Genomic DNA, 27,080 nt, shown 5'->3' on the forward strand with positions numbered 1-27,080 from the left:
TTATAGTAATGTCTAGGATACATATTTTAAGAGGCTCTGAGAAATGAAGGGACTTGGCCAAGAGCACTTAGCAAATAGCATAGCTGGTACTGGCAATGGTTCAGTCCATTTCAGTGCAGCATTCACTAAATACAGCGTGTACGTCATGCACTGTGCATAGCTGGTACTGGCAATGGTTTCAGTCTATTTCAGTGCAGCATTCACTAAATACAGTGTATACCTCATGCACATGTAAGGCCACCTTGATAAATTCAGAGCCATCCCCACATCCAACCCAAGCATCTCTTTCGTCTTCTTTGGCCTAAACAGGGTGGAGGGAATAGTACCAGTACTTAGGAGACACTCATATTGAACACGGGTGCATTCCCATGGGTAGGATGGGCTGTACCACTTCTTCCCTGAAGCAGTGTGCTTAGCCAAACCCTGCTGGATAATTCCAGGTCACATGGCTGCCTACATGACAAGATACTGAGAGTTCAGACCACAGTGCTACCACTTAATGTGTGATTGTTAAGCAATTTAGGAAACCTCTTAATGCTCAATGTCCTCATCTGTAAAGCACAGATAATAAATAGTATCTAGCTTTAGAGCTGTTATGAGGAACAAATGAAATAATATATGTAAAGCAATTAGCTTAGTAACTGGTTCATAATAGGAACTCAGTCAATGTTAGTTCCATGATCGTTGGTGGTTATTAGTCATAGTTGCCTAATACTCCACTGAAATGGGAGGAAAGTCTACATTTGCATTTAAATTACCTTAAACCAGGTTGCTCCTTACGGGCCTCACACAAGAAGATAGAAGGCATCTGCTCTAGGTCTAGGCCAACAACTTACAAACTTTTTTGATCATGATTCATACTTAAAAATATATTTAATATTATATTACAATATAGAAGTATCAGGTAACACTAAGCACAATGCAAAATGTGTATATACTAAAACAGAAGTTTCACAAAATAATTTTCATCTGTACCACATGCAGCATACATAGTATTTTCAAATTCTAATCTATTTCACTTCTTTAAAAATACTCACTTGACCTAATAAAGTGACTACAAAGACCACTAAGGCGGGGTGTGATGCCTTTGGTTAACATGGCTGCCACATGGGATTATAGTTCTCAAAGCCCTCTGCTGACCCCATATCAGTACAGGCCATTTGCTCCTTGTTGATTTTCTACTATGTGATAAACACTTGGCAGTTTTTCATTAATGAGCCTCTATTTGGGGAAGTTCTTAATTTTTTTTTATTAGTAATACCCCTTTTTTCATTCTCTGGGGGCAAGTAATCAGAGTTGAAGCTACAGTAGAAGGACCACAGCAACTCCAAATGTATCAATTTTCAAAAAGAAAATAATCAACAACTGTTTTTAGTGCCGATATGTTAGGTTCTCAGCATGGATGTAAGAATAAGTACATTAGATCCCTACCCTTTGGAGCATAAAATCTAGTAGCATGTAGTGTGCAAAATAATCATAGTGCAGTGTGATCACAGTTCAGACAGAGCTCTCTACAACTGTGGGGACAGTGAGGAATGCTTTTCAGAGGAGTTCACATTGTTCCTGGATTTTGAGGGGTAAGGAGTTTGTCAGGTAGAGAAGTGTGAGAATTAGTTCCAGGCAAAGGGACTAACATACGAGAGTGTAGATGTTCAGGAAACAATACCTCAGAATCAGGAACCAACCAGTCAAACTTCCCCCTAACACTTAGGGTCCCATATTCCTTTAGGAAAGCTCAAAATCTTAGCAGAAAGGACAGGAGCTGGCCAGCACACAGGAGGCCTTGTGCCTTTACCATGTTGTCCCATGGTCTTTGTTCTGTCTTGCTATAGAATTCCTTGTGTGCAGTCAGCCAGTGCCTCCACAGCCCTTAGCTTTCTGAATTCCTTTGGCCACTAAAGCCATTAATGCCCTTCATTTTCTGCTCCAAAAGGAGTGAGGCAGAAATGAAAAATCACCACTAATGGTTTTCCTTTTATCAAATTACATCATGTGCAGTTTTGCAATATATAGCTTACTACTGTTGTTAACATTTTCAATCCCGAATAAATACAGAATCATATTCCTTAATTTATTTGAGCAGTTCCTTTGCTTGGGAAATAACAGAACTGTTACTACCAGCTGAATTTTGCCACAGTCACGGAGCACTTTTTTTCTGTCAGGGAAAAAACAATATTACTCAAATTACAAAAGTATTATCTCTAATACTGCCTATCATTTTGGTGCAAGTAGGGATTTTAGGAGAAGTCATTATTTCAGTCATCCCAAGCTGTATTTTTAGTGGCATTGGGGATTGTCACAGGATCGTGAATTTTTGCTGCTCATACCGTCTATTAAAAATAAACATAATTTCAAAAGGAAAAGGAAAAAAAGAAGCTAGTGTGGCAATGCTTGATGCTCTACTGCAAAAATATGCCCTTAGTTATTCCAAATGGTGACTAGAGCTTCATTCCTGATGTGATGACCTTGCTCGAAGAATGAACGTGTTATATAACACGTAGCATTTGCCAATTAGCCTCCTTAAATACTAGGGCCAATGCATTCCTAATGTTTATACCCCACCCCCAATTACTTAATTTTATTATATAAATTTGTTTCTCACCAAATGACAATCTTCAAAAGCTTATTCCATTTGGTATAATTTGTTTGTGGCACTCTGCTGTGCTGTCCATTTCATTGTGCTTATAATATTTATAATCAGGTGCTGACATTTCATTTAACAGGCGCTCAGTTCATCCTTTTTGTGTGACTGTGCAGCTTTTTGTTAATCATATTTTTTACTTTTATTATATTTACATTTTCCCCCTATGTTAACTTAATTTCAAAAATTAAATAACCAATTCTTCTCTTACTCAATTTGCTCTGTTTGCTGCTATCTACATTTCATTCCTCCTTCTGTCTTTAATCTCACTTACCAGTGCATGGGTACAGAGATAAATGTTTTACTCAGTCAAATCCCAAATCTTCAACTAAGGGAAGAGTCCATAATCAAGGTACTGTATTATCTGTCCTGATGTGTCACTCTTTTTAACCATCTTCATATGAAAGCATATTTGTTACAAGTCACTTTTTCACATTTGCCAAACTTTGTCCTTTATTTTCATCCACATTCTGAATTTGCTCTGTGATTCCATTTATAAACACTTCCCATAATATCTAAGATGAACTCAGGTTACATAGAAAGATTCATCCATGTTAAGCAGAAATCACCTACAAAACCTTTTCTTGGGAACAGGTCTCCTAACCCTATAAATGTTTATAAAGAGAGAAGCAGATGAGACAAACATTATTATGGTGACTTCCAGTCACCTGGAAACATGGATTAATTTAATAATTGACAAATATTAAAGCCTCTCAAAGAGCCTTTCTACATCTAGAGAAGAAATCTCACTTCAGGGAAGCAGTGGCAGTGTCCTATATCCCAATGACCCCATCACCAGCGTGAATACCATATGGACATTTCTAAGGATTGGTATTTTGGTAGGTACTACAGTGTTAGTCAAATTTTGAGGCTTAGTGTTTGCCTCTGTATTTGGATATGGAATATTTACTTTTCACTTGCATGTAGAAATTCTTGATTTTTCTAATTAACGTAAGTAAGCTCAGATTATAACACAAGATTCTTCTAGCAGCTTAGCTTTGGGCTTTCCGTTAGAAGACATCTGCTTTTGACTGAAATTTTAAATAAAGCCTCCTAAGTATCAGTGAAACTCAAATTACTAAATTTATAACTTCTTACCATTTTTCATGGATACTGGGACAAAAAGATAATAATATAATATTTGCTGGTTTAAAATTATGTCATTTTGGCATGACACACAAATATTAATTCTAAATCCAGCCTCAGATTTTAGTAGGTGTAGTAAAGTTCTAATTTATTACTTAATGTACATTTCTTGTTGTGCTGATTGGCTAAAGCAGAGGAGTGTTCCTTACATCTTTCATGAAACCCTGAGAAACTGAGTCATTCTGTGTTATCTCATTGTTGCCTTCTCCCCACATTTGTTGTTTCCCTGTGTCATGCATTCTATTTATGATCTCAGCATTCATTTATAAATACTGACTTTATATCAAAATGCAAAAGTAGGATTGACTTGGTGATTTCTTAGGTCCCTTCAACCCTAAGATTGTGTGATTTGAAAATGCTGTATTGAATAATGCTTATGTGTTGCAAACATAAACTACAAATGACCAATATGATTCATGATTACTTAGATGAATTAACTTGCTGTTACCTCTAAAACTGTACCTACAGAGCATGCATCTTTTTCCCTATTCAGTGGCATTCCCACATCAGATTATTTCACTCAATTATTTTGGCTTTTGTGAAGGTGTATGGGCAAGTCTTCGCTCTAGCACTCGCCTGATCAGCTCTCCAACCTCTTTCATTGATGTTGGTGCCCGGCTGGCAGGCAGGGACCACTCGGCCTCCTTTAGTAACAGCACCTACTTGCAAAACCAGCTCTCAAAACGCCAAGCAGCCCTTTATATATTTGGTGAAAAGTCGCAACTAAGGGTAAGATTTCTTTTTTTCACTTGGAAGCTTTATAGGTAGATGAAGGCAGTTATAAAACTCATCTCAAACATGTTTTTCTAGAAATTTTGTTTTACAGCATAGATTCTTAACCTGGAGTTAATAATCAGACTCAAACAAATTTTGGCTCATATGTATTATATATGTCTAAATATACTTACTTACAATTGCTTAAAAAAATCAAACATCAGGAATATTAAGAAGTATACATACAAAAAATAAATGAGGCTCTTTCAGGTTGTGTTTTTCCTTTGTCTTAGTTCAGCTTCCGTAGGAAACTGTGCCCCAGGCAAAATAGATCCGTATTGATTAAAAAAATAAAAAAGCCACAGGAAGGTAGGAGAGTGAAAAGAAGGCTATGGCTATATATACAGAGATACATGTCCTAAAGCAAGTCAGAAATTGCAAAATATTAGATGCTAATCAACTTTTTTCTTACTTTTAAATGATTATGCTGAAGATCTGAGGACTATGCTCCGGTCCTATCAATTGTAAAGATAGGCTCTACCTCCAAAAGTAGCTATTCCTCGGGTTTGTTTTAGCAATGCCTACATTACAAAAGAAATTTCACTACCACTGATAGGTTTGTGGGAAATAAGAGTATTTGTTAATTCAGAAATCCCCTCATGGTTTTTAGCCTGGTGCTTCAGTCAGCACCGGGCAATCTAGACAGACCTTCAGTTGAACTGTGGAGCCGGGGCTCTGAGCAGGATCCCACACGCTTGCTTCTCAAGATGCCAGGGACTGAGTCATCTCTTCTCCGGCAAGCTAGCTTTGCTTGCTCTTCTCCCACTGCCAGGCCTGCTGCAATCACTTAGTCACAACCTTTAGGGAAGAGGGCATGAAACTGCTGGGTAATGCTCAATTTTTAAGTGTACACACGTGTCTTCTGATACAGCAGGAAACTTTATAACCAGAAAATAGTTGGAACACTTTTCAGCAGTAACCCAGGATTGCCTGGCCAGCCTCTTTGGCACCAGTGTCTTTCCCAGAGCACAGACTTTCCACACTTCAGCACACCACTTATTCATGACCTAAATCACTCTCCAAGCCTTCTCTCCTAAATTCTCTCCTCTGCCCTTGCCTTTGCACTCAGTCCTCAGATGCGCTGTGTGCTCGTGCATATCTGAGTAAGAAGGACTGACTCCTTGTGACTCTTCCTCCTTTTTCTTCCTTCCTCCCTCCCTCCCTTTCCCCCATCTCTCTTCTTCCTTCTTGCTTTTTCTTCCTTTTATCCATAAAGTATTATATTTTAAAAACATAATTTTACCATCGTAGCACAGTAGTTATTAGGATTTCTATATATTGCATTCAAGCTTTCCTTTTTTATTTACTCAGTGTACAGTGAGTCTGTACAGTGTACAGTGTACAGATACACTGTCTGATGTGTGCCACATTCTGTCTAGCTGCAGCCCGACACTTTCCTCTCTCTCCACAAAGGAGACATATGGGAAAGTAAGTAGAGAAAGACCTTTTCTAATTAATCCTGAATTGCCCTTATTTACCTTTTTCAGTTTACATACTCTAATACCTTATACTTAGAAACAAATTCCTCATAATGTAGTTTATGTCAACACTGTGATTGATAATTCCTGGTCCATAAGATAAGCATACCTAGTTCATGTACAGTTGAGAAATAGAAAGGAACCTGGTTTTCCTGGAAAGTAAACTATCTTTTATCTATTATAAATTTTTAAAAAGACTAACAGATAAGAACTCATGTATATTTCTAAGTTCTTATCTCAAGAACATGTTTCCATGTTGTATAATAGTCTTCATAATTAGTTTAATCACTACACAGTACCCCATATTGTTGGATTTTTACATTTATCTTCTATATGTGAAATTGCAGTCACATTTACAAGCATATAGTTTTTTATTTTTTTATTCAGATACGATTCAGTTGGGTTTTATTTCTACGTTTTAGATTATTTCTTTAGGGTAGCTTCCTTTTTAAAAGAGGAATTATTAAGACAAAGGAACTTTTTTTCTTGAAACTTCTTTTCCTTAATACATATTAGAAATGCTATTTTTAAAAAAAGAATTAGAAGTTTTTGCTTTTTAGTTTAAAACTTTAATATACCTTTTTAAAAATACTCTAAAATAACCAGTATAAAACATTAAACAGACCCTATGCATAAGTCCTTGGCAACAGTTTTTTTAATGTGATAAAATACAAATAACATAAATTTACCATATTAATGTGCACAGTTCAGTAATGGTATGTACATTCACTCTGTTATACACCCAATCTCCAGAAAGCAGTTTTACTCATAAAAGCAAATAATCCAATAGAGTAATTTTGGCAGAATATGAAGAAAGCACAGAGAATGTGAGAAAACTAATTCATTCTTAGGCATTAAAAAGTTGAGAACTTTTAAATCTTCAGAAGCCGAACTAGATTATCAAAACAAAGGAGATCAAAGGGCCATCAGTTTAGCATTTTTAAATAGTAGATACAACCTCATGTGGAATAAATTTCATATGGATTAAAGTTGTAAATAATAAAAATATTCAAATAAATAGATTGATACATGTGTCATATTGAGTGGAAAAAATATTGTCCCAAGCTAGAAATTACAAAATCTTTCAGATTTTACTCTATGTAGAATTTTGTATTATTAACTTTAAAAGAGTAACTACAATGTCAGTAGTCTTATGGCAGTGAGGTAGTGATTTTTATTTCCTTCTCAATGTTTATCTCTACTTTCTTTTTCATTTTACAATGACTTTGTTTTATTTGCGTAATAAGAAACAAATATGTGTATGTCTACAAACTTTAATTTGTAGAATTCTGGAACTCAACAGCATATTACCTTTTTATTACAGTATATATCTTGGGGAGATTTAGTTTACAGTTTTGGATTAATCATGCTGTCCACGTGTATTGGTTCCTCTTTAGACTTTCAGGTTCATGGCCTTATAATTGGCTTATATATGGTGTTATAAATTCCATCAGGTTCCAGCCTACCAGTAGTCTCTCCAAATTCTCAGAATGACAGCAAGCCAAGTCAAACCACAAGACCTTACCGAATGGCTCTTTCCAGTAATACTGACACATTAGCCACACAAGATTGACTTTCTTCACCTCTGCAACCTCTGTAGCTACTTGGCCTCAACTGACTATACATAATTAAGTATTGCCCCGTTAAAAACTGCTCTTTTACGTATAGCACTTCATCTGCCTAATTCTCTGCATCTTTACCCACAGAACTTCAAGTTAGAATTTGCTTTAAATTGTGAGTTTGTTCCTGTTGAATTTCATGACATCCGGCAAGTTAAAGCCAGTTTTAAAAAATTGATGAGAGCTTGTGTCCCAAGCACCATCCCTACCGACTCAGAAGTGACCTTCCTGAAAGCCCTGGGAGACTCTGAGTGGTTCCCACAGGTAATGTCTGGAACAGCTTGTCTTATAACTCAAGGAAAGAGAAGTCCAGTTGTATATACAGAATTGAATTTGAGGGGAAAAGATATTGTGTTCCCCTACTACCTGACACTCTCCCCTTACTGTATGCCCTCCATAAAGGCTTTTCAGTTCCAGGAAACCATGTGATCTAGAAGACGGGTCTAGAATTCTTCATCCCAGGACTCTCGACTCTCTTCTCTCTATCATTGAAAACTTGGTCTTCATAGAGGAGGTCTAAAGAGGAGGTCTTTATTGTTAGATGGAAATTTTTTGTATGTAATAAATTTAATCAACAAATGGAAATTTTTTGTATGTAATAAATTTAATCAACAAATATTTATAGGAATCCTTCTCTGTTGTCAGCAGAGTAAGGATCCAGGACAGAATGTGATTTCTAGATGACTCCAAGAACCTTTCCCTTTTACTTTCTCATGTCCCGTGTGTGTTTGCCATTTCCATGTGTCTAGATTTTAGATTTCTCCCTCAGAGCAGCCACCAAGGTCATATTGGAAGCCCTAAAGCCTCCCTAGGGTTTAGGAAAAACTGCATATCCTTTCTTCAGCTCAGTCAAGCTTGGGATGTTTTTAATTAAACTCTTATTGAGAAATTAAGGAGAAATAGGTATGCCAGCAACATAACTCTCCTTTCTTCCAAACCACAGAAGAGAGGTATTTATGACATGCATGTTTTAGACACTGATGCAGACATTTGGCTAAGAGCATCTCTGCGGTATACCCTTCAGCCTTGTCTTTAGGCCACTAATGCTATGCCCATTATTCCTTTGCCCCCTGTAGGAGTTCAGTCCCTCTAATCCCCTGTTCCTATCGCCCTCAAGCTTCCTACCTCTCTTAAGGAGGAAAAAGAGTTGTTTTCCATAAGTCAGCAAATAATGGGAGTACCCAGGGCAGTGACTGTTCTCGAGATACTATAACTATTGAGGAAAAAAACAATCCAGCCACATAAACAGTTAGCTATAAATCTAGATCAGGATGTGTTAATGCCTATTATGATAGTTCAAGATACTTTTAAATGCCCATGGAAGAGCTGATCAAAACTCCATTCTGTCCCTCAGCTATGAGCCCTGGCCCCAAACTGTTCCCACCACCCAACCTGTCTCTTTCTGGTACATTCTCTGTTCTGCTTCTTCTTCTTCTTCTTCTTTTTTTAAGATTTTTATTTATTTATTTGACAGAGAGAGATCACAAGCAGGCAGAGAGGCAGGCAGAGAGAGAGGAGGAAGCGGGCTCCCTGCTGAGCAGAGAGCCCAATACGGGATCGATCCCAGGACCCTGGGATCATGACTGGAGCTGAAGGCAGAGGTTTTAACCCACTGAGCCACCCAGGCACCCCTCTGTTCTGCTTCTTACTCCAAAGTGAATCCATACCAGAAGTTGGTGACAAAAAATAGCAGAAAATATCACCCTGCTCAGGATATTGGCATTTACAAAGTTAACTCAGGGCAAATGGTAAGCCCAAGACAATAGCTATGTTATAGGAACAGTGAGTGAGGAGCTTCCCAATGCTGGAGAGCACATGTGCCTTGTTCCTGGGTTTAAAGTAGCCCAGCTCTATTTAAAATATGGGATGTGGGTTGAGGTATTTTGTTTTATATAGTTGACAATTGGATTTCTTCTACAAATTATATCAAATGATACTTAAAATATAGTCTTAAACTATAATACACAATCGGTTTTGAATCTATCTGCTCTGCTCACAACCTAGTTGTACATTAGGGACTTGAATCTGTCGACGCCTTAAAAAGCTAAGCACAAATACAAGTTTTCTTCCCATTGACTACACAGTACAAATAAGTGTCTTTTATATTTTTTAAAATTTTATTAAAGGTTTTATTTATTTTTTAGACAGAGAGAGACACAGCGAGAGAAGGAACACAAGCAGGGGGAGTGAGAGAGGGAGAAGCAGGCTTCCTGCAGAGCCTGATGCAGGGCTCAATACCAGGACCCCAGAATCACAACCTGAGTGGAAGCCGGACTCTTAATAACTGGGCCACTCAGGCGCCCGAAGAGTATCCTTTTAAAAAAATAAAACTCAGGGATCCTGGGTGGCTCAATCATGAAGTGGCTGCCTTCAGCTCAGGTCATGATCCCAGGGTCCTGGGATCAAGCCCCCCACTGGGCTCTCTGCTCAGCGGGAAGCCTGCTTCTCTCTCTCCCATTCCCCCTACTTGTGTTCCCTCTCTTGCTGTGTCTCCTTCTGTCAAATAAAAAAATAAAATCTTAAATAAATAAATAAAATTCATTTGTCATAAATTTAGCCCTTTAAGGAATACAGTTCTGTGCTTTGTAGTATATTCATAGACTTGTGCAACTGTCCTCCTATCTAATTACAGGAAAATAAGAGTATCTGAACTAGAACTGACTACATCATCGGAAAACACATTTTAAGTCCAATAACTGTTGGTAGAGTCACTTGGACTCTTTTCCATTGTATGGAATTCTCTAGCTCTTCTCCTGGGGGGGTCATGTACGGTCAGTTTATTTCATTGTCTATCATTTGAACACATTGTTTTAAATCATGTCTACTTTTAAAGTCATTGTTTCATCTTTATTTTGACAAAGAACTTTAAGCATTTAAAACTTTCGTTGTTCTTTTGTCCATGTACTTTATTCTAACTTGTTTCATAATCTAAGGTTGATATTGGGTCTGTTTGTGGTGCTCAGAAAGTGACTGGTCTAATTGTGGCCTCCTTTCTTATCTCTTAGCTTCACAGGATAATGCAGCTGGCTGTGGTTGTATCAGAAGTACTTGAGAATGGTTCCTCAGTTTTGGTCTGTTTGGAGGAAGGCTGGGACATCACTGCACAAGTAAACTATTAAAACATAGTTTTATATACTTAGTTTTAGATTTATATTTAAATTCAGTTGTTTTTAAATTCTGCAGATGAATCTTTTGTATAATGACTAATGTGTTTATAGATAGAGAAAGTCCTGTGTTAAAAACCACTTAGTGTCCATCAGAAAGCTCTGTGCCCTGAGCTTCTAGGTGCTACACAGCCTGGAGCTGTGGCCCAGGACCGCAGGCGCCTACATGACAGACACACCATGTAAGCACACAAATGGAGCCCTTGATCAGAGGATAGGACATGGGTCATCCTTCCTGGGTTTTGTCAATCCTTTCCCTGGCTTTCAATAAGCTCCTCCTTTACCCACTCTAGAGTGGAAAAAAAAAGTATAAAGATAACTAGGTAAGATGTTAATCTATACCTGCCAGAAAGTAGATAATAGGTTTGAACTGATCCTCTAGCCTTATTAATTGACCTGTAAGAGAGGGCTACAGTCAGCAAACTGTTCAGATAAAGATTAAAATCATAATGCTCTGAAAGAAAAGATGTAGCCAAAATGAATTTGAGTTTTCATTTTTACTGGAAAGTTAGCAGAATTAATTTGATTGGCTCTCCTGAGGCGATTAATGAACAAATCTGCTGTTCAGGTGACTTTATCTGTCTTAGTAACAAAGTTTTTTCGGGACTGAAAGTAATGAAATATCCATCCTGCTTGTGCCCTAGGTGACATCCCTGGTTCAGTTACTCAGTGATCCCTTTTATAGGACACTTGAAGGCTTCCGGATGTTGGTCGAAAAAGAATGGCTTTCTTTTGGTCATAAATTTAGTCAGCGGAGCAGCTTGACCCTCAACTGTCAGGGTAGTGGTTTTACTCCAGTCTTCCTGCAGTTCTTAGACTGCGTACACCAGGTAAGTAGAGCAAACTTAAATTGATCTTGATACGGAGGAAAGAGAAGAACTAGCATTTATCGCGCATTGCAGTGCTGTGCTGGGTATCTTCATGTCATGACTCTGATGGACTCAGCCATAAGACTTGTTGAAATCTTAGCAGTGGATTCCTGGGAATAGAGAAGGAAAAGAAAAGAACTTGTTGGTTTCTGAAACTCGGATAGCCGAGTTGTCTTTTGGGCACACAAAGCTGTCTTTTGGGCTGCCCCCATGTGAAGTGGCCAGCACTCTAAATTATCATCTCCCAAGAAGAGGAGCACACTTGGGTTTGTTGTCCAGGAAAGACTGCTCTATGGTAGAACAGCCGGAATCTCTAGGTAGTGGCAGGGCCTGGAATCCAGCAGGTGGTCTTCCCAGTGTGGGAGGACCTTATCTTGTGCCTAGGAGTATAGAAGGTAGAGCCTAACCCTTGAGAAAGAATCAGGGCCCAATCAAACAAGCCTGTGAGGTTGAGAACACTGGCTTGGTTCTACTGAGTGACTTAATCAGGGCTAATCAAGAGACCAGACAGAAACCCAGGTATATAATCCACTCAGATCCAGTGGGAGTAGGGGTTGGGGGAGATGCGAATGCTCTAGGCTCCCTCCGACCCTCCTCTCAGGCACATCAGGTAAAAATTTCCTAATGCGGCCTGAATCAGAATTTGGCTTGAGAATTGCAGGGCACTGGGTTTGCTAAATTGGCCTAAGAAAAGCTAGGTTGACATTTCCAGCTTTGTTTCATCTGCACCACAACAATGAATGGGTTCTGGCATGTCACGCATATTTGTCAGAACAGTGAGCCTCTTTGAAATAGATTGGCCTCAGGTATATTGGCATGAGAGGTGGAAATGTTTTCAGGAACCAGAACTGAAACTGGGTCTTCTAAAGAGGCCAGCTTGGTGTATGGGTTTTGTTTTGTTTCACTTTTTTAGTCTATTAATTATTTGATCAGCTTTATTAATTCACTACATAATTTTTCATTTATTTAAAGTATATACATTTCAGTAGTTTTTAGTATATTCACAGAGTTGTATAATTGCCATAATCAATTTTAGAACATGTTACCACTCCACAAAGAAACTTTCTACCCATTAGCAGTGAATTTGCATCCCTCCCACCCCGTCCCCACATCCACACACTCTGGTGATTGTTTTTGATTATTCTAGTGAGCTTCTTAAATAAAAAAAAATCTATTGAGTAATTTCAGTTAATTCTGTCTGAACAGCATCTGGAGAAGCTGGTCACAAGGTTGAGCTTACATTTTAAATCTTTGCATCAAAGGGTGTATTTGTTTACTATTTGAACATAAGCCTTTTTATTTCATACTCCTTTTGGCAGATAGATGAGGGAGACATTTGGAGTCCATTGTCTCTGAAACAGAAAATTTAACTGAGACCAAAGGAGAGGAGCAAGCATCTTTTTCTCATGTCTAGATGGGTGAAAGCATATGAGTTCTTCATGAAAGCACTTCTTACTGTCTTGCTATTACCTAGGCTGTCTAGGCTGTCTGCGTTAAACTTACACAGTCAGTTATTTCTCAGTATTACTGGCAGAGGTATGGGGAGGCATGTTAAAAACAACTACACAGTATATGATTTCATTTATAGAAAATTCTACAAAAGGCAAAACTGTAGTGACAGAAAACAGATCAACAGTCGCTTGGGACCGGTGGTTAGGTACCATGAAAGGGCATGACCAAACTTTTTAAGATGAGGTAACTAATCAGTCCTAATTGTAGTGGTGATTACACAAATGACCAAAGCTAATCAATCAGCCTGTATGCTGTAAATAGGGAAATTTTATTATTTGTAAATTGGATATCAATGAATCTGAAAAATAAAATTTTAATTATTAAGTCCAACATTTCAGTTAACTGGAGTTACAGAAAAAGAAAAGAGCAGCTATCTAGTTTCTCCAGAGAAAAATGTGTCAGTCTGGTGCCCAGAGAATACTTACAAGCCTGGCTGTCTGCTTTTTAGAAATAGGGCAGGAAATAGGTCCAGGGAGATCCCTCCTAAGTGTGTAGATTTGTTCTTTATCTATGCTATTTTCAGTTTCAAGCCTCATCACTAACCCAGCTGTACGTGCTGTTCCCAAGTCCAGAGCTCAGTCAAGTTTGGTTTTTCCAGAGGACAGACTTCTAATCCCTTGCTTTTCAAGGAGACAGTCACATTACTACTTGGAGTAGGAAAGTACCCTAGAGATCTCACCACTTCTTCTATAGACCTACACCTAGTCCTCATTTTTCGCTCCCATTTCTCCCCTATATATGTTTCTCTGCTCTTGAGCCTCTGAGTTCTGAGCCTTTCTGGGTTTACGGGGCAAGCTGTTACCTTGTCAAATCATTTTCATCCTATAAGCATCCCAATGTAGCTTCTCATCTTCTATTTCTTCCTTCTATTTTCCATTGTTCATAAATGTACTGAACTTTCTCGACATGCAATTTTCTCCCTTCCCATTCTCCCCACCTCCTTTTAGGTTTTTTTTTGTCTTACAGAAATTCCTTTCCTTTAATTAAGGGAGAGTTGCAGGGGGCTAAGTATATATGGCCTAATTTGGCTTAAGTTAAATGCACTATTAAATATTTTAAATGGGGCTCCTGGGTGGCTCAAGTCATTAAGCGTCTTCCTTCAGCTCAGGTCATGATCCCAGGTCCTGGGATCAAGCCTGCATCAGGTTCCCTGCTTCTTCCTCTCCCTCTGCCCTGTCCCCCTGTTTGTGTTTCCTCTCTCCCTGTATCTCTCTGTCAAATAAATAAATAAAATCTTTAAAAGTAATAAATAAATAGATAGATAGATATGTTAAATATCCATGTTCAGCTTGCAGAGTTCTGCATACCTTAACATGAGAGTTGGGAAAAGAATCCACTCACCATCAGTAAGAGATGGGAGGTTATCATAGAAGACATATTGTTCTTGAAAATGAGAACATCATTCTACCCTAAGTATAATAATAATTACTTGATATTGAATACTTATATTTTATTGTTGGGGGTAGGTAGGAGTGTGAGTAGTCTAGAATTGCAAAGTACCCTATATTTTGTGAGTACCCCTTAAGTGGTATAAACAAAGTAACTTAATATAAACAAAAGTGAAGTATAAATTATTTTCCTGTTATCTTTAGAATACATTACAATAGATGCTCAAACCATATAATGTTATCTAAAACATCTTAGGATGTATGTTTAATTTCTAGTAACTTCTTATTTTAAATAATGAGTTAAAATTCAAATGTTCTATATAAATTGAGCTTTAGTGACAGCTCAGTGGTTTGTAGGTGAATGCTTGACAAACTGTAGAAAATAATATTGTTCAGGGCCTAAAGACTCCTTTAATATGTATTTAAATCTGGTTGTACCACATTAAAAATTTATAGAGAATTTTTTAAAGATTTATTTATTTTGGAGAGAGGTCGAGAGAGCCCGCGAGCCTGGGGGAGAAGCAGAGGGGGAGAGAGAGAGAAAGCAGACTCCCCACTGAGCATGGATGGAGCCTGCCACAGGGCTCTATCTCACAACCCTGAGATCATGACCTGAGCTGAAATCAGGAGTTGGACACCTAACTTACTGAGTCACCCAGGTGCCCTTACATTAAAATTTTTTAAATTAAAGTATGAATTTTTAAAAATTTGCCTGAACCCTCTTTTGCCTTAGTACCCTCACACATTAAAACCTGAGTGGAGGCAAGTCATGGCAAAGCAAGCATAGGACCTTAATTGCAGTATTTAAAGGATGCTTGGCTATGATAGGTATCAGCTTTGGTGAAGCAAATTACTTTGTGCTGAATAGGGATTGTTTATTCATTCAAAAACAGAGGACTATAGAAGACTGTAGTTAACAAATAGTGCTTCTGACTCTTGCTGACTTAATTATAAGGTAGTGTTTCATCATCTACATACTAGTTTTAGGCATTAGAAAACGCCTTCTTTGAATACCTTTCAAGTGAATACTAGTGCTTTACATGTCTCCAACTTTTGGCAGACAATTTGAATTACTGCTGTCCTCAGCCTCTCAGGGACACAAAACAGAGCCAGGTCCAACAACATTTAAAAAAAAAAAAATTGAAATTACGCAGCAGCAAACGAAACTCCCAGGTGGGATGTGTTCACTGCTTATTAACCATTTCTAACATGCTGAATGCCAAAAGGCAGTCGATGGAAATTTGCCTAGACTTGTCCATTAGTACTAATAGAGTTACAAAGAAAACAGATGAAGCACTGATCTTAAATTAGAACTGCCTCATCATATAAAAAGCCATTGTTTATGCCAGTATGTCCAGGTGTCAGATGAATTATAAATGCTAGATCACTGTTTCATAATAACAACATCTGGCAAATTTTTTGTTGCTTCTAAAAGAAATTGGCATAGTTCAAATGATATCATTACAGGATGCTTCCTTTTCTTAAAATAGTTGAACCAAATTCAAAAAGAAATACATCCAAAATACAAAATGAAATTCTTACCTAAAATTTATTTTTAAAATATAATACCAGGGGACCAGACATGTATAATATGAACGAAAACATGAAGTATAAGCAAGCATCTCCTCTATGTCAACTTAGAGTAAATCTTTGAGTGTTTCTTAGAACTTTTTCATTATTTCCTACCTTGAGAAAAACAAGTAACAGTTATAACTTTGCTTTGAAGCTTATTGAAGTTGTAAATTTACTCTCTCTGGTCTGCCTGTGTGATACAGTCCTCCTCATGGTTACCACATGCCAGCACTGTGCTAGGTCCTATTCCAAAAAGAAAAACTATTCATCTCTTGAAGATAGGAACTTTCCTTGTGAGCACATGTGTGAGAAGCTAAGCTGCCCTCACACGGTTTGGTTACTCCAAAATTTATCCATGAATACTGGCAAAATAACTGCAGTTAATGGATTAATGGTATATTCAAAGTTTCTGTGTCTGCCCGCTTCCCATTCACTTGAAAACTGGCAGAAATTGACATAACCCAACTTGTTTAATATCAAAACAATTTTACATTTAAGTTTTTGAGCCCATAAAGTAAATTTGTATCTACATATCAGTCTTACTTACTAATTTTTGATCTTTAATAAATTATTTAACCTCTCTTTGCTTTGGTTTCTAGATAGATACGTGGATAGATAGCTATCAGAAGGATCACAAATTTTATGTAAAGCGATCAGCACAGTTAATGTTTGTTAAATCTTTATCTTGAAATAATAAAAACTAACATTAATTACCTGTTTTCTAGGCTGTGTCTGTCATACGCACAGTTTTTCCAATGTTGATACCATTCTATATAGGGTCTCTTGTAGCTTAACGTTTCTAGTTCTTGAAAGCAAAATCCAATGTTAACTTACTATATTTTATTCCCAAAATGTTGATCTTTCCTGGGATTTGAGTCATAGCTTATTTTATGGGCCTTTAAATTTTATAAAGTACTTAGTGACACATGGGCAAAAAATAAGACGCTATAAATTCATGTTTCTCCAAATTCCATTTTAGAGCCTTTTCTTATAAATAAGTAAAAGTGGCAGGTTTCACTCCATAATGGAAAACAAAACTAAAATAACCTCACATAGCTTTGTCTTTTAAATCTGTATAAATTTCCTCAAACTCTAAATAGTATCTATTTCTTAAGAACCTACACCTAACATCATCTGTTTTAACAGTGAAAGACTAAATGCTTTTCCTCTAAGATCAGGAACAAGATGTGGATGTCTACTTCACCACTTCTATTCAACATTGTACTAAATTAAGGTCCTAGCCATGCAATAAGACAAGAAAATAATGATAATAAAGACATCCACATTAGAAAAGAAGTGAAATTATCTTTATTCACATGCAACATGGTTGTCTGTGGAATCTATAAAAAACTACTAGAATAAGTGGATTTAGCAAAGCTATAGGATACCTGATCAGTATTCAAAAATCACTAGTATTTATACATACTAGCAATGAATTATTGGAAAATTAAAATGTAAAAATTATTATCTTTACAACAGAATCAAGAAACATGAGGGTGCCTGGGTGGCTCAGTGGGTTAAGCCGCTGCCTTCGGCTCAGGTCATGATCTCAGAGTCCTGGGATCGAGTCCCGCATCGGGCTCTCTGCTCAGCAGGGAGCCTGCTTCCTCCTCTCTCTCTCTCTGCCTGCCTCTCTGCCTACTTGTGATCTCTCTCTCTGTCAAATAAATAAATAAAATCTTTAAAAAAAAAAAAAAGAAACATGAAAGAAATCTAACAAAATATGTTAAAAGCCTAGACACTGAAAACTACAAAACATTACTGAGAGAAAGTAAAGCCCTAAATAAATCAAGAAATACCTCTTGTTTATGGGTCAGAGGATTCAATATTGTTGAAATGTCAGTCTCCCCAGATTGATGGAAAGATTCAGAGCAATCACAATCAAACTCCCAGGGGCTAGCTTATTTGTAGAAATTGGCAAGCTTATTCTAAAAGCCATATGGAAATGCAAAGTATCTAGAATAGCCAAAACAGCTTTGAGGGGCACCTAGGTGGCTCAGTGGGTTAAGCCTCTGCCTTTAGCTCAGGTCATGATCTCAGGGTCCTGGGATCGAGCCCTGCATCGGGCTCTTTGCTTGGTGGGGAGCCTCCTTCCCCCACTCTCTCTGCCTGCCTCTCTGCCTACTTGTGATCTCTGTCAAATAAATAAAATTTTAAAATCTTTTTAAAAATTTTTTTAAAAAGCTTTGAAAAAGAACACAAATTGGAAGACTAGCACTATCTGATTTTATTATAAAGCTACAGTAGGGTGCCTGGGTGGCTCAGTGGGTTAAGCCGCTGCTTTCGGCTCGGGTCGTGATCTCGGGATCCTGGGATCGAGCCCCGCGTCGGGCTCTCTGCTCGGCGGGGAGCCTGCTTCCCTCTCTCTCTCCCTCTGGCTGCCTCTCTGTCTACTTGTGATTTCTCTCTGTCAAATAAATAAATCTTTAAAAAAAAAAAAAAAGCTACAGTAATCAAGATTGTGTGATAATTGGTGTAAAGATAGGTCAGTGGAACAGAATAGAGTTCAGAAATAGTCCCACACTATATGTAATATGTGGAAAACTGATTTTCAATGAAGGTGAAAAAGCAATCAATAGAGAAAGGGTAGTCTTTTCAACAAATAGTTGAAAGACAGTTGGATTTCCAGATGCAAAAACAAACAAATAAAAAACCAACTTCTGTCCAGATCTAGCACCAATACAAAAGTTAATTCCAAAGGGATCACAGACCTAAATATAAGACCTAACATTATACGATTTCTAAAAGGAAACATAAGAAGATGGGGCACCTGGGTGACTCAGTTGTTAAGCATCTGCCTTCAGCTCAGGTCATGATCCCAGGGTCCTGGGGTTGAGCCCCGCATTGCACTCCCTGTTCACAGTGGAATCTACTTCTCCCTCTCCCTCTGCCCCTCCCCTACAACCCTCACTACCTTTGCTTCTGTGCATGCATTCTCACTTGTTTTCTTTCTCTCTCTCTCTCTCTCATGCATGTGCATGCAAAAACAAAATTTTCAAAAAAATAAAATAAAAATAAAAAATTAAAACTCAAAAAATAAAAATACTAAAACGATAAAACAATACTTAACAGAAGGGGAAGGAAGCATGTGGATTGTGCTCTTATGGAAACTGCTGTGGTATTTTATAGCAGAAGAATCTAGGTGTCTCATTGACAAGGAGGAAAAAATGCCAATGAAGTAGACAAACTGAGTCCTTGGGAGATAGGACTAAATGGAGAAAGTATATTTTTTCTTTTTTACTGGAAATATAAGCACCATATTTTGTCATGCAAATACAGTCAGGTCTTTGTCTCTTGTTATGGTAAGAAGACATTTCAGAAAACAGAATTGAGAGTCCAGAAGTAAACCCACACATATATGGACAATTAATTTACAACAGAGGAGCCAAGAACATAAAATGGAGAAAGGACAATCTTTAATAAATGGAAAAACTGGGCAGCTACATGCAAAAGAATGAAACTAGACTAGACCACTATCTTACACCATACACAAAAATTAACTCAAAATGGATTAAAGACTTGAATGTAAGACCCAAAACTATAAAATTCCTAGAAGATTCCAAAGGCAAAGGAAGCAAAAGCAAAAATAAACAAATGGGACTATATCAAACCAAAAAGCTTCTGAACAATGAAGGAAACATCAAAATGAGAGGGCAATCTACTGAATGGGAGATGATACTTGCGAATCATCTATCTGTAAAGGGGTTAGTTCCCATAATACATAAAGAACTCCTACAACTCAGTGATTAAAAATATATATATATGGGCAGAGGATCTAAATAGGTATTTTTCCCATGTTTCTTAATGTCAGATTCCAAATGTGGCTTTCTACATATTAATCAACCCAGCATTCAGGTCAGTCTGATTTTCTTTTTTCATGGAAGAAAATCCTCACATGCTTGTTTCTTAAACTGTGGCTAAAGAATTTTTTTTTAAAAATGCTTATATCTTCTTTTCTACTTCCAGTAGACCTGATAATTAACCCCAGTTTAGGGGCAGATTGTTTTTCAACCTCAAGCAGTTAGCGCCAGCAGGTGTCCTTGTGGCATGCAGACACACAGACACACACACAGTGCCCCCAAGTACTGACACTGTGATGCTATCTAAGCACCAATTACAGTTCAAGCAGGGTGAGTGCCAGTGGCCTTGAGAAGTGTCTAACCTTTCTAACATAATTGTATGCTCCAGGATTTGTGGTGAGGCCCAGTCACTCAGTACAGTGGGCTATGAAAGTATTTTTCCACTTGTAGAGGAGTTTTGCTTCTAGTCCTAGCATATGATCTCCCTGAAATGCCTGTAAGTTCAACTTAAGGTCATATTCATTATCATTTCCATTCTACTTTACCACATAAGTGAGTCTTCAAAATCATATACTTAAGCACATGAAGTGTCAGAATAATCAAAGAAAGATACAGATTTTTATGAGGCAGTGGTTTCTATGGAGAGTGGTCATTGAGAGAACGGTTTTGTTATTTGCAACTTTGTTTAATAAAAGTTTTTTTTTTTAAGTTTTTAGAACCTGTTATGGACTGGGTCCTTAGAAATAGCCCTAAACTTTTCTTCCCCTGTGTCTAACAAGGTTTATTCCAATGTCTGTTGGGGCAAAGTTGTTCTTGGAGCTGACTCTCCTTGAGCACATTGCAGATTCCTCCTCCCTGAGACTCTCAGATGGAAAGGAACCAAGTTCCATCCTGGGTCTGTCTCCTTCTGTCCTACCAGCCACAATCTGAGTCACACCTCTCTATCAACACTGGCTGTTGGAGTGGTGCCATTGATTCCAAACCAGGAGCTTGGGCTAGAGTGCGTACAGTTCTGAAACCCTGAGATAGGGCACACCACTTGGCTATTCAGGGCCATGTCACAGTTGTCCCATGGAAAGCTGTCCCATCTTATGGGAAGCAGCTCTGCAATATACAAGCCCACTGAATGAAAGTCATACTCTCTCTTAATATGTTTTCCTAAAATCCATTTTATTTTAATTACTTATGAGCTAAAATTTTAGTTCATTTTAAAAGTCAATAAGAAAATGTTGTAGGGAGAAAAAAACCTTTAATCACAGAAAACTAGGTTTCTAACCAGATGATCAACTCTGATAAATCAATGATACCCAGTTCATGACTTTAAATTCTCACTGATCTATTAGGCACTAACATCAACATATTACACACATGCCTGCTCACTTTGGCTGACCAAATGTAGGCCTACATTGCCAAATTAAACATGGAGATAAAAGCTGGCTTCTAGACAGCCTGCCTTAACATGTTCATTTGAAACAGCTTTTAAGCAAATATAATTGTGATTGGAACTTATCTCAACCAAACAGAATTCTCTAATGGTCTTGAGAGATTGAGCAATATGCAGGTGGGATTGCAAGGTGGAATGGAGTGTCACAAGGTCATCAGCCTACCTTCTGTGAACATAAGAAGGCTCCACGGAGTCTGCATACAGCTTATCTAAAGTACACTGTAGCTCAGTGACCATTCCAAGCTCTGCCTTGCTCCTGCTCTCCCGTATCATGCCTTCATCCTTATTCCTACGTCCAGTGACCTCACTGCCTAACTTAATGATCACCAATTAAGTTAAAAGGCATAAGCTCTTCCCCTTTCCTTTGGCACTTGAACATCTCTTTCTTCTAATCTACTCTTCTATCCCTTCTCATTTCTAAGCTATTCCCTATATCTGAGCCCTTAGCCTCATTCATTCTTGCTTTCCCAGGCCTTGCTCTCTTAGTTATCAGATCTTTTGCCACAATTTGTTCTCTGTCTACTGGCTTCTCCTGCATTGTCTTCAGACAGCCATATATTTCTTTTGTCCTGAAAAGATGTCTTGCTGTATTCTAAACTACCATCTCCTCTTCTCATTCCTTTCACCACCAAACTTCTGTGTACAACTTTCGTTTTATTACACACTACTGTATACCGCAAGTACCTGAAAAGCAAGTTATGACTTACGGTAATGTATGTCTGTCAAGAACCTAGCAGAGTATAAAGCAGTGAATGAGGCCCAAACCTTGGGTTCAAATTTGGTCTCACTGGTTACTGTCAAATGACCTTGGGAAATTACTTAATCTTACTCATCCTCAGCTTCTTTGTTTCTAAATGAGGAGGGGTGTGGGAATTATAATGCTTATCTTCAGAGGCTCTAAATAGGGATTTTTCCAAAGAAGACATACAGACAGCCAATGAGTATTATGAGAAAGTGTCCAACATCACTAATATCAGGAAAATGCATAATCAAAACCACAATGAGATATCACCACACATCTATTAGGATGGCTAGTATCATGAAGACAAGAGGTAACAAGTATTGGCAAGATACAGAGAAAAGGGAGCCCTTGTGTATAGTTGGTGGGAATGTAGATTAGTGTAGCCACTGGAAAAGTAGTTCCTCAAAAAATTGAAAACGGAATGACCTTATGATCCAGCAATCCCACTTCTGGGTACGCATCCAAGGGAGTGAATTTGGTATCTCAAGGAGATAGCTATACTTCTGTATTCACTGCAACATTCTTCACACTAGCCAACATATAGAAACAACCTAAGTGACCATCTATAGATGGACAAAGAAAATGTTTTATACACACATGCACACACACACACACACACACAATAGAATATTATTCCGCCATGAGAGGGGGAACAAAAAAAAAAGGAAATCTTGCCATTTGCAACAATGTGGCTGGACCTTGAGGGCATTATGCTAAGTGAAATAATTCAGAGAAGAATAAATTCAGTATGATCTCATTTATATGTGGAATCTAAAAAAGCCAAACTCATAGAGATAGTAAAATGGTGGTTGCCAGAGGCTGGGGATTGGAGGAAATATGGAGATACCAGTCAAGGGATACAAACTTCTACTTGTAAGAAGAGTAAGTTCTGGGAACTCAATGTACAGCCTGATGACTGTAGTTAACAGTTCTGTTTTATTTACTTGAAAGTTGCTAAGAGACGGGATGTTAAATTTTCTCACTAAGAAAGATGCTTATGAATTTATGTGAGGGGATAGAGGTGTTAACTAATCCTATTGTGGTAATCATTTCTTAATAGATAATGTGTATCAAGTCATCACATTGTATACCGTAAATTGACCATGTTATATGTCAGTCATATCTCAATAAAGCCAGGAAAGAGTAATGCCTATTTTATAATGTTGTTATGGAGATTAAATGAAATTATGTTTATAAAAATCCCTAGCATGGTGTCTAGCATGTAGTAAGCACTGAGAATGCCTGGTTCCCTTCCCACCTCCACTCATGGTAGGGGCTCAGTTGATGGATCATATGGTCTCCCACAGATTTCAGGTCACTATTCAGTGGCATAGCATCCAGTTTTTGTTAAGTTTGATTTTTACTCTTTTCTTTGTCGTGTATGTTTCAGGTTCACAACCAATATCCAACAGAGTTTGAATTCAATCTCTATTACTTAAAGTTCTTGGCTTTCCACTATGTGTCTAATCGCTTTAAAACATTTCTCCTGGATTCGGACTATGAAAGATTAGAGCATGGTATGTGTTTGCACTCCCTTATTCCATCTTTTTTGTTAGTTTTATGTGTTTTTAATTAAAATTTCTAGTAACTTACTACCCCCAAGTGTGGCAAGGTCATTTTAGGGTTTTACCCTGAACTATAAAAGTAGAATAGATATGAGTGAGTGCCTAAATTCTCAGGTTATGTGCTGTGCTAACTTTTAGGCTAACTCTTAGACAAGTGGTCATCCCTATAGCAAAGGTGAAATCTGCTTACTATTTTAACATCTCAAAGTGGTATCACTGTTTAAAGAGAACATTTTACTTAGTTTTTCTATCCCTGGTATACTCACTATAGTAGGGAAAGCTCCTGCTTTTGGAGGCAGTGTGAATAGCAGGAAAGGCCATGGGCTCCGGAGAAATAGATCAGGGTTCAGTTCCAGTATTTCCAGTCCCAGCTGAGCACTTTGGACAAGTTAGGTATTCTGAGTTTCCTCAGTGTCCTCATCTCTAAAAATGATGACAATAATAGCACCTACCCCTTTGGCCATAATGATCACATGAGGAAATAGTTATAAATTTCTTAGCACAGTTTTTAGCTTTTAATAATCATTCATTGAATTTTAGATATCCCCATTGTTATTATAATTTTTAATAGTAGTAATACTTGTAAAGAGTAGATTTTGAAAGTTAGCCCCTATGAAAACATTCCCCACAGGGATTTTACATTCTTACATTCGTTGTTGTTTTAGGGAGAAGGGAAGGGATGATACACAGGATGTTGTTAAGAAAACAGTAAAGGAAAAAAAAATAGCTATTTCCAATATATGTACCTGGATATTCATAAAGAGAACTCTTCTACTGGCTAAAAATATTTACTGATGTCCTCAATTTAAAAAATGAAATCTGAAAATGTTACAGTTCCAGTGATGCTATTAGGTGGTCTAGTAGGGTGTTTCATACTTTTGGTAAAGGAGACAGCACTGGTTCTTATTTATACTCCAGACCTTTTTTGACTCGTCATAATCAGAAACTAATTTCTTAAGCACTGTGTGTTGGAAAGACAGTAAGGAGAACTGATTACATTGGACATTGGAGTCCCTTAGAGAGCTGTTAAAATGACTAGTATCTGGGACCCATCCTCAGAGATTCTTCCGAAGCAAGCCCTAATAAGCACTGGGATTTTTTAAAGCCCTTGATTTTTCTGATGTGTGGCCAGGGTTGAGAGCTACCAAACTGGGCTCTGCGGGTAAAAGTTAGACAAGTTAGTCTTGGAGGCCTCTTGTAGGATTTTGTGCAGCCTTGGGCTTGAAACATCTTTTCCGATCAACTGGTAAAATGCTTGTTGACTTTTGACTATGTCATTTCATTCAAAGCAAGACAGCACTGCTAAGAGAAGCACCCTTCCTGGCCCTTTGAAGAAGTACCCTCCTTCCTCACCCTTACACATCTTCTCTGTTAAAACCAAAGTGAGCTTATGTGAGTGGCAGATTGAGGGTTTGATAGGTATAGAATAAGATCAGAAAAAGCCTGAAGCACCCCCGCCCCTACCTTTGGCTTTTGTTAAGTCACCCAAAGATACAGACCACACCCTTCTATCATCCAAAGTCTCCATGACCACGATTTGCAGTATACATAAACTATTTAAACAAGAAGAAACTTTAAACAGCTTCATAATGAACAGCTGAAACTGGAAAAAGAAACCTAAAATTATGTTTTTAACCGAACTTCATCACATCAACTCAAAGTCCTTCCCTTTTCTCCTGAAAAATGTGTAGAATGACGCCTGGCATGGAGCTCTTTGAATCTAGATATAGACGTAGGATGTGGATTAAAAGACGGTCATGATGTGCTGCTAAATACTTGGGAAAACTTTATCAGATGTTTTCCTTCCATTTGGGTTTTTTTCCCTATAGCAGTAAATTCATTCCTGTCCTTAGCTTTAAGTGACCTCCTAAGGTTTCTGCACATACATTGCTGTTTTGAGAGCCATAAGATAGAGTTCACTTTTCATCTGCTACATGCATCATAGTTTTAGGCAAACTGTTGATTTATTTGACTTTTGTTTATTGGGTTGTTTTTGTTTGTTTGTTTTTTTATTTACAGGAACTTTGTTTGATGATAAAGGAGACAAGCATGCCAAAAAAGGAATTTGTATTTGGGAGTGTATCGATAGAATGCACAAGAGGAGTCCCATTTTCTTTAATTATTTATATTCACCAGTAGAAATAGAGGTATAGTAAGAAAGTATTTATTTTTCATTTTCTGAATGTTTAGTGTTAAAGTTTTCCTTACTTTTTTTAAAATTTAATTTCTTTTCAGTGTAACAGAATTCATTGTTTATGTACCACACCCAGTGCTCCATGCAGTACGTGCCCTCCATAATACCCACCACCAGGCTCCCCCAACCTCCCACCCCCCACCCCTTCAAAACCCTCAGATTGTTTTTCAGAGTCCATAGTCTCTCATGGTTCATCTCCGCCTCTAATTTCCCTCAACCCCCTTCTCCTCTCCATCTCCCCACGTCCTCCGTGTTGTTACTTTTAAGTATATATAAGCTGTTAAAGTTTTTTCTAAACATTGGACTAGGAAGCTATTGAAAATACCAGAAGCTATTTAAAAGTTTGATACACCATGGGTTTGGGTTATGGTGGAATGGAAACTGTTCTTCATATTCTTGACCATAAAAATTATGAGCTGGACCCCCAAATCTAGAAAGGGTAACTTAAAGAAAGTCAAAGCAAGGCAACTTTCCACAGGATGAAAGACCAAACAAAACTTGAAACTGCAACTGGTTATCTAAGCTGAAAAAAAAAAGGTCTAAAATACTTTGGGAAAGATTTCTTTAAAGTCCACTTATACCAAAGCCATGGGAAGCAGGGATGTTTGGAGCCCAGCCCAAGAAGCAGGACATCTCAGGGGCAACCATGCTGTGTGATGCACGTCTGTAGGAAGTAAGCTCTGGGATGGGACAGACTGGTGTGATGAGCAGGACCACCTTCCTCAGGAACAAGAAGGCCCTTGTCCTTGGCTCCATTCTTAGGACCCCTCCCTGGCCTTTCTCCAGCAACCCCTTCCTCATAAGATGCAGAACACAAAAAACCCAAGTGTTTGTGCTTAGATACTCCTTCTTTATCTAAACCATGCTCTGTTACCCCAAAATTTCTTACCCAAATCTAAGTTACTAACGAGGCTACTTCCAGTCTGTCTCCCGAGCCAGTACATGTGCTCCTCATTCAGCGCCAAGTGTGCCTAAGAAGTAGCTGTTTGGCAGAGAGTAAACAGGGTTTAGCCTTGTGTGTCGGAGTATATATACACATTCATGAAAGACCCTCACAATATAAGACCGAGCCAGAGTGAGAGGAGCAGGGACTTAGGCCAAGGAGTCTGGTTGCTGGGCCCAGCTTCTCCAGTGCTACCACTGTCTGGTGTAGAGTTCTAAAGAGTCCAAGC

General features: G+C 38.0%; 1 protein-coding gene across 2 annotated transcripts in view; it reads left to right on the forward strand.

The window, feature by feature from the left end:
• SBF2 (SET binding factor 2) overlaps nucleotides 1–27,080 on the forward strand; it is a 474,622-nt gene that overhangs the window by 436,548 nt on the left and 10,994 nt on the right. For both annotated transcript variants that reach the window (XM_059408436.1, XM_059408445.1), the window contains 6 exons: nucleotides 4,332–4,516; nucleotides 7,746–7,922; nucleotides 10,664–10,765; nucleotides 11,467–11,652; nucleotides 23,540–23,666; nucleotides 25,734–25,861. In XM_059408436.1, coding sequence (XP_059264419.1) covers nucleotides 4,332–4,516; nucleotides 7,746–7,922; nucleotides 10,664–10,765; nucleotides 11,467–11,652; nucleotides 23,540–23,666; nucleotides 25,734–25,861 — 905 coding nt within the window. The remainder of the gene's footprint in view (nucleotides 1–4,331; nucleotides 4,517–7,745; nucleotides 7,923–10,663; nucleotides 10,766–11,466; nucleotides 11,653–23,539; nucleotides 23,667–25,733; nucleotides 25,862–27,080) is intronic.

The sequence above is a fragment of the Mustela nigripes genome, chromosome 1, assembly GCF_022355385.1.
Source record: "Mustela nigripes isolate SB6536 chromosome 1, MUSNIG.SB6536, whole genome shotgun sequence".
NCBI lineage: Eukaryota > Metazoa > Chordata > Mammalia > Carnivora > Mustelidae > Mustela > Mustela nigripes.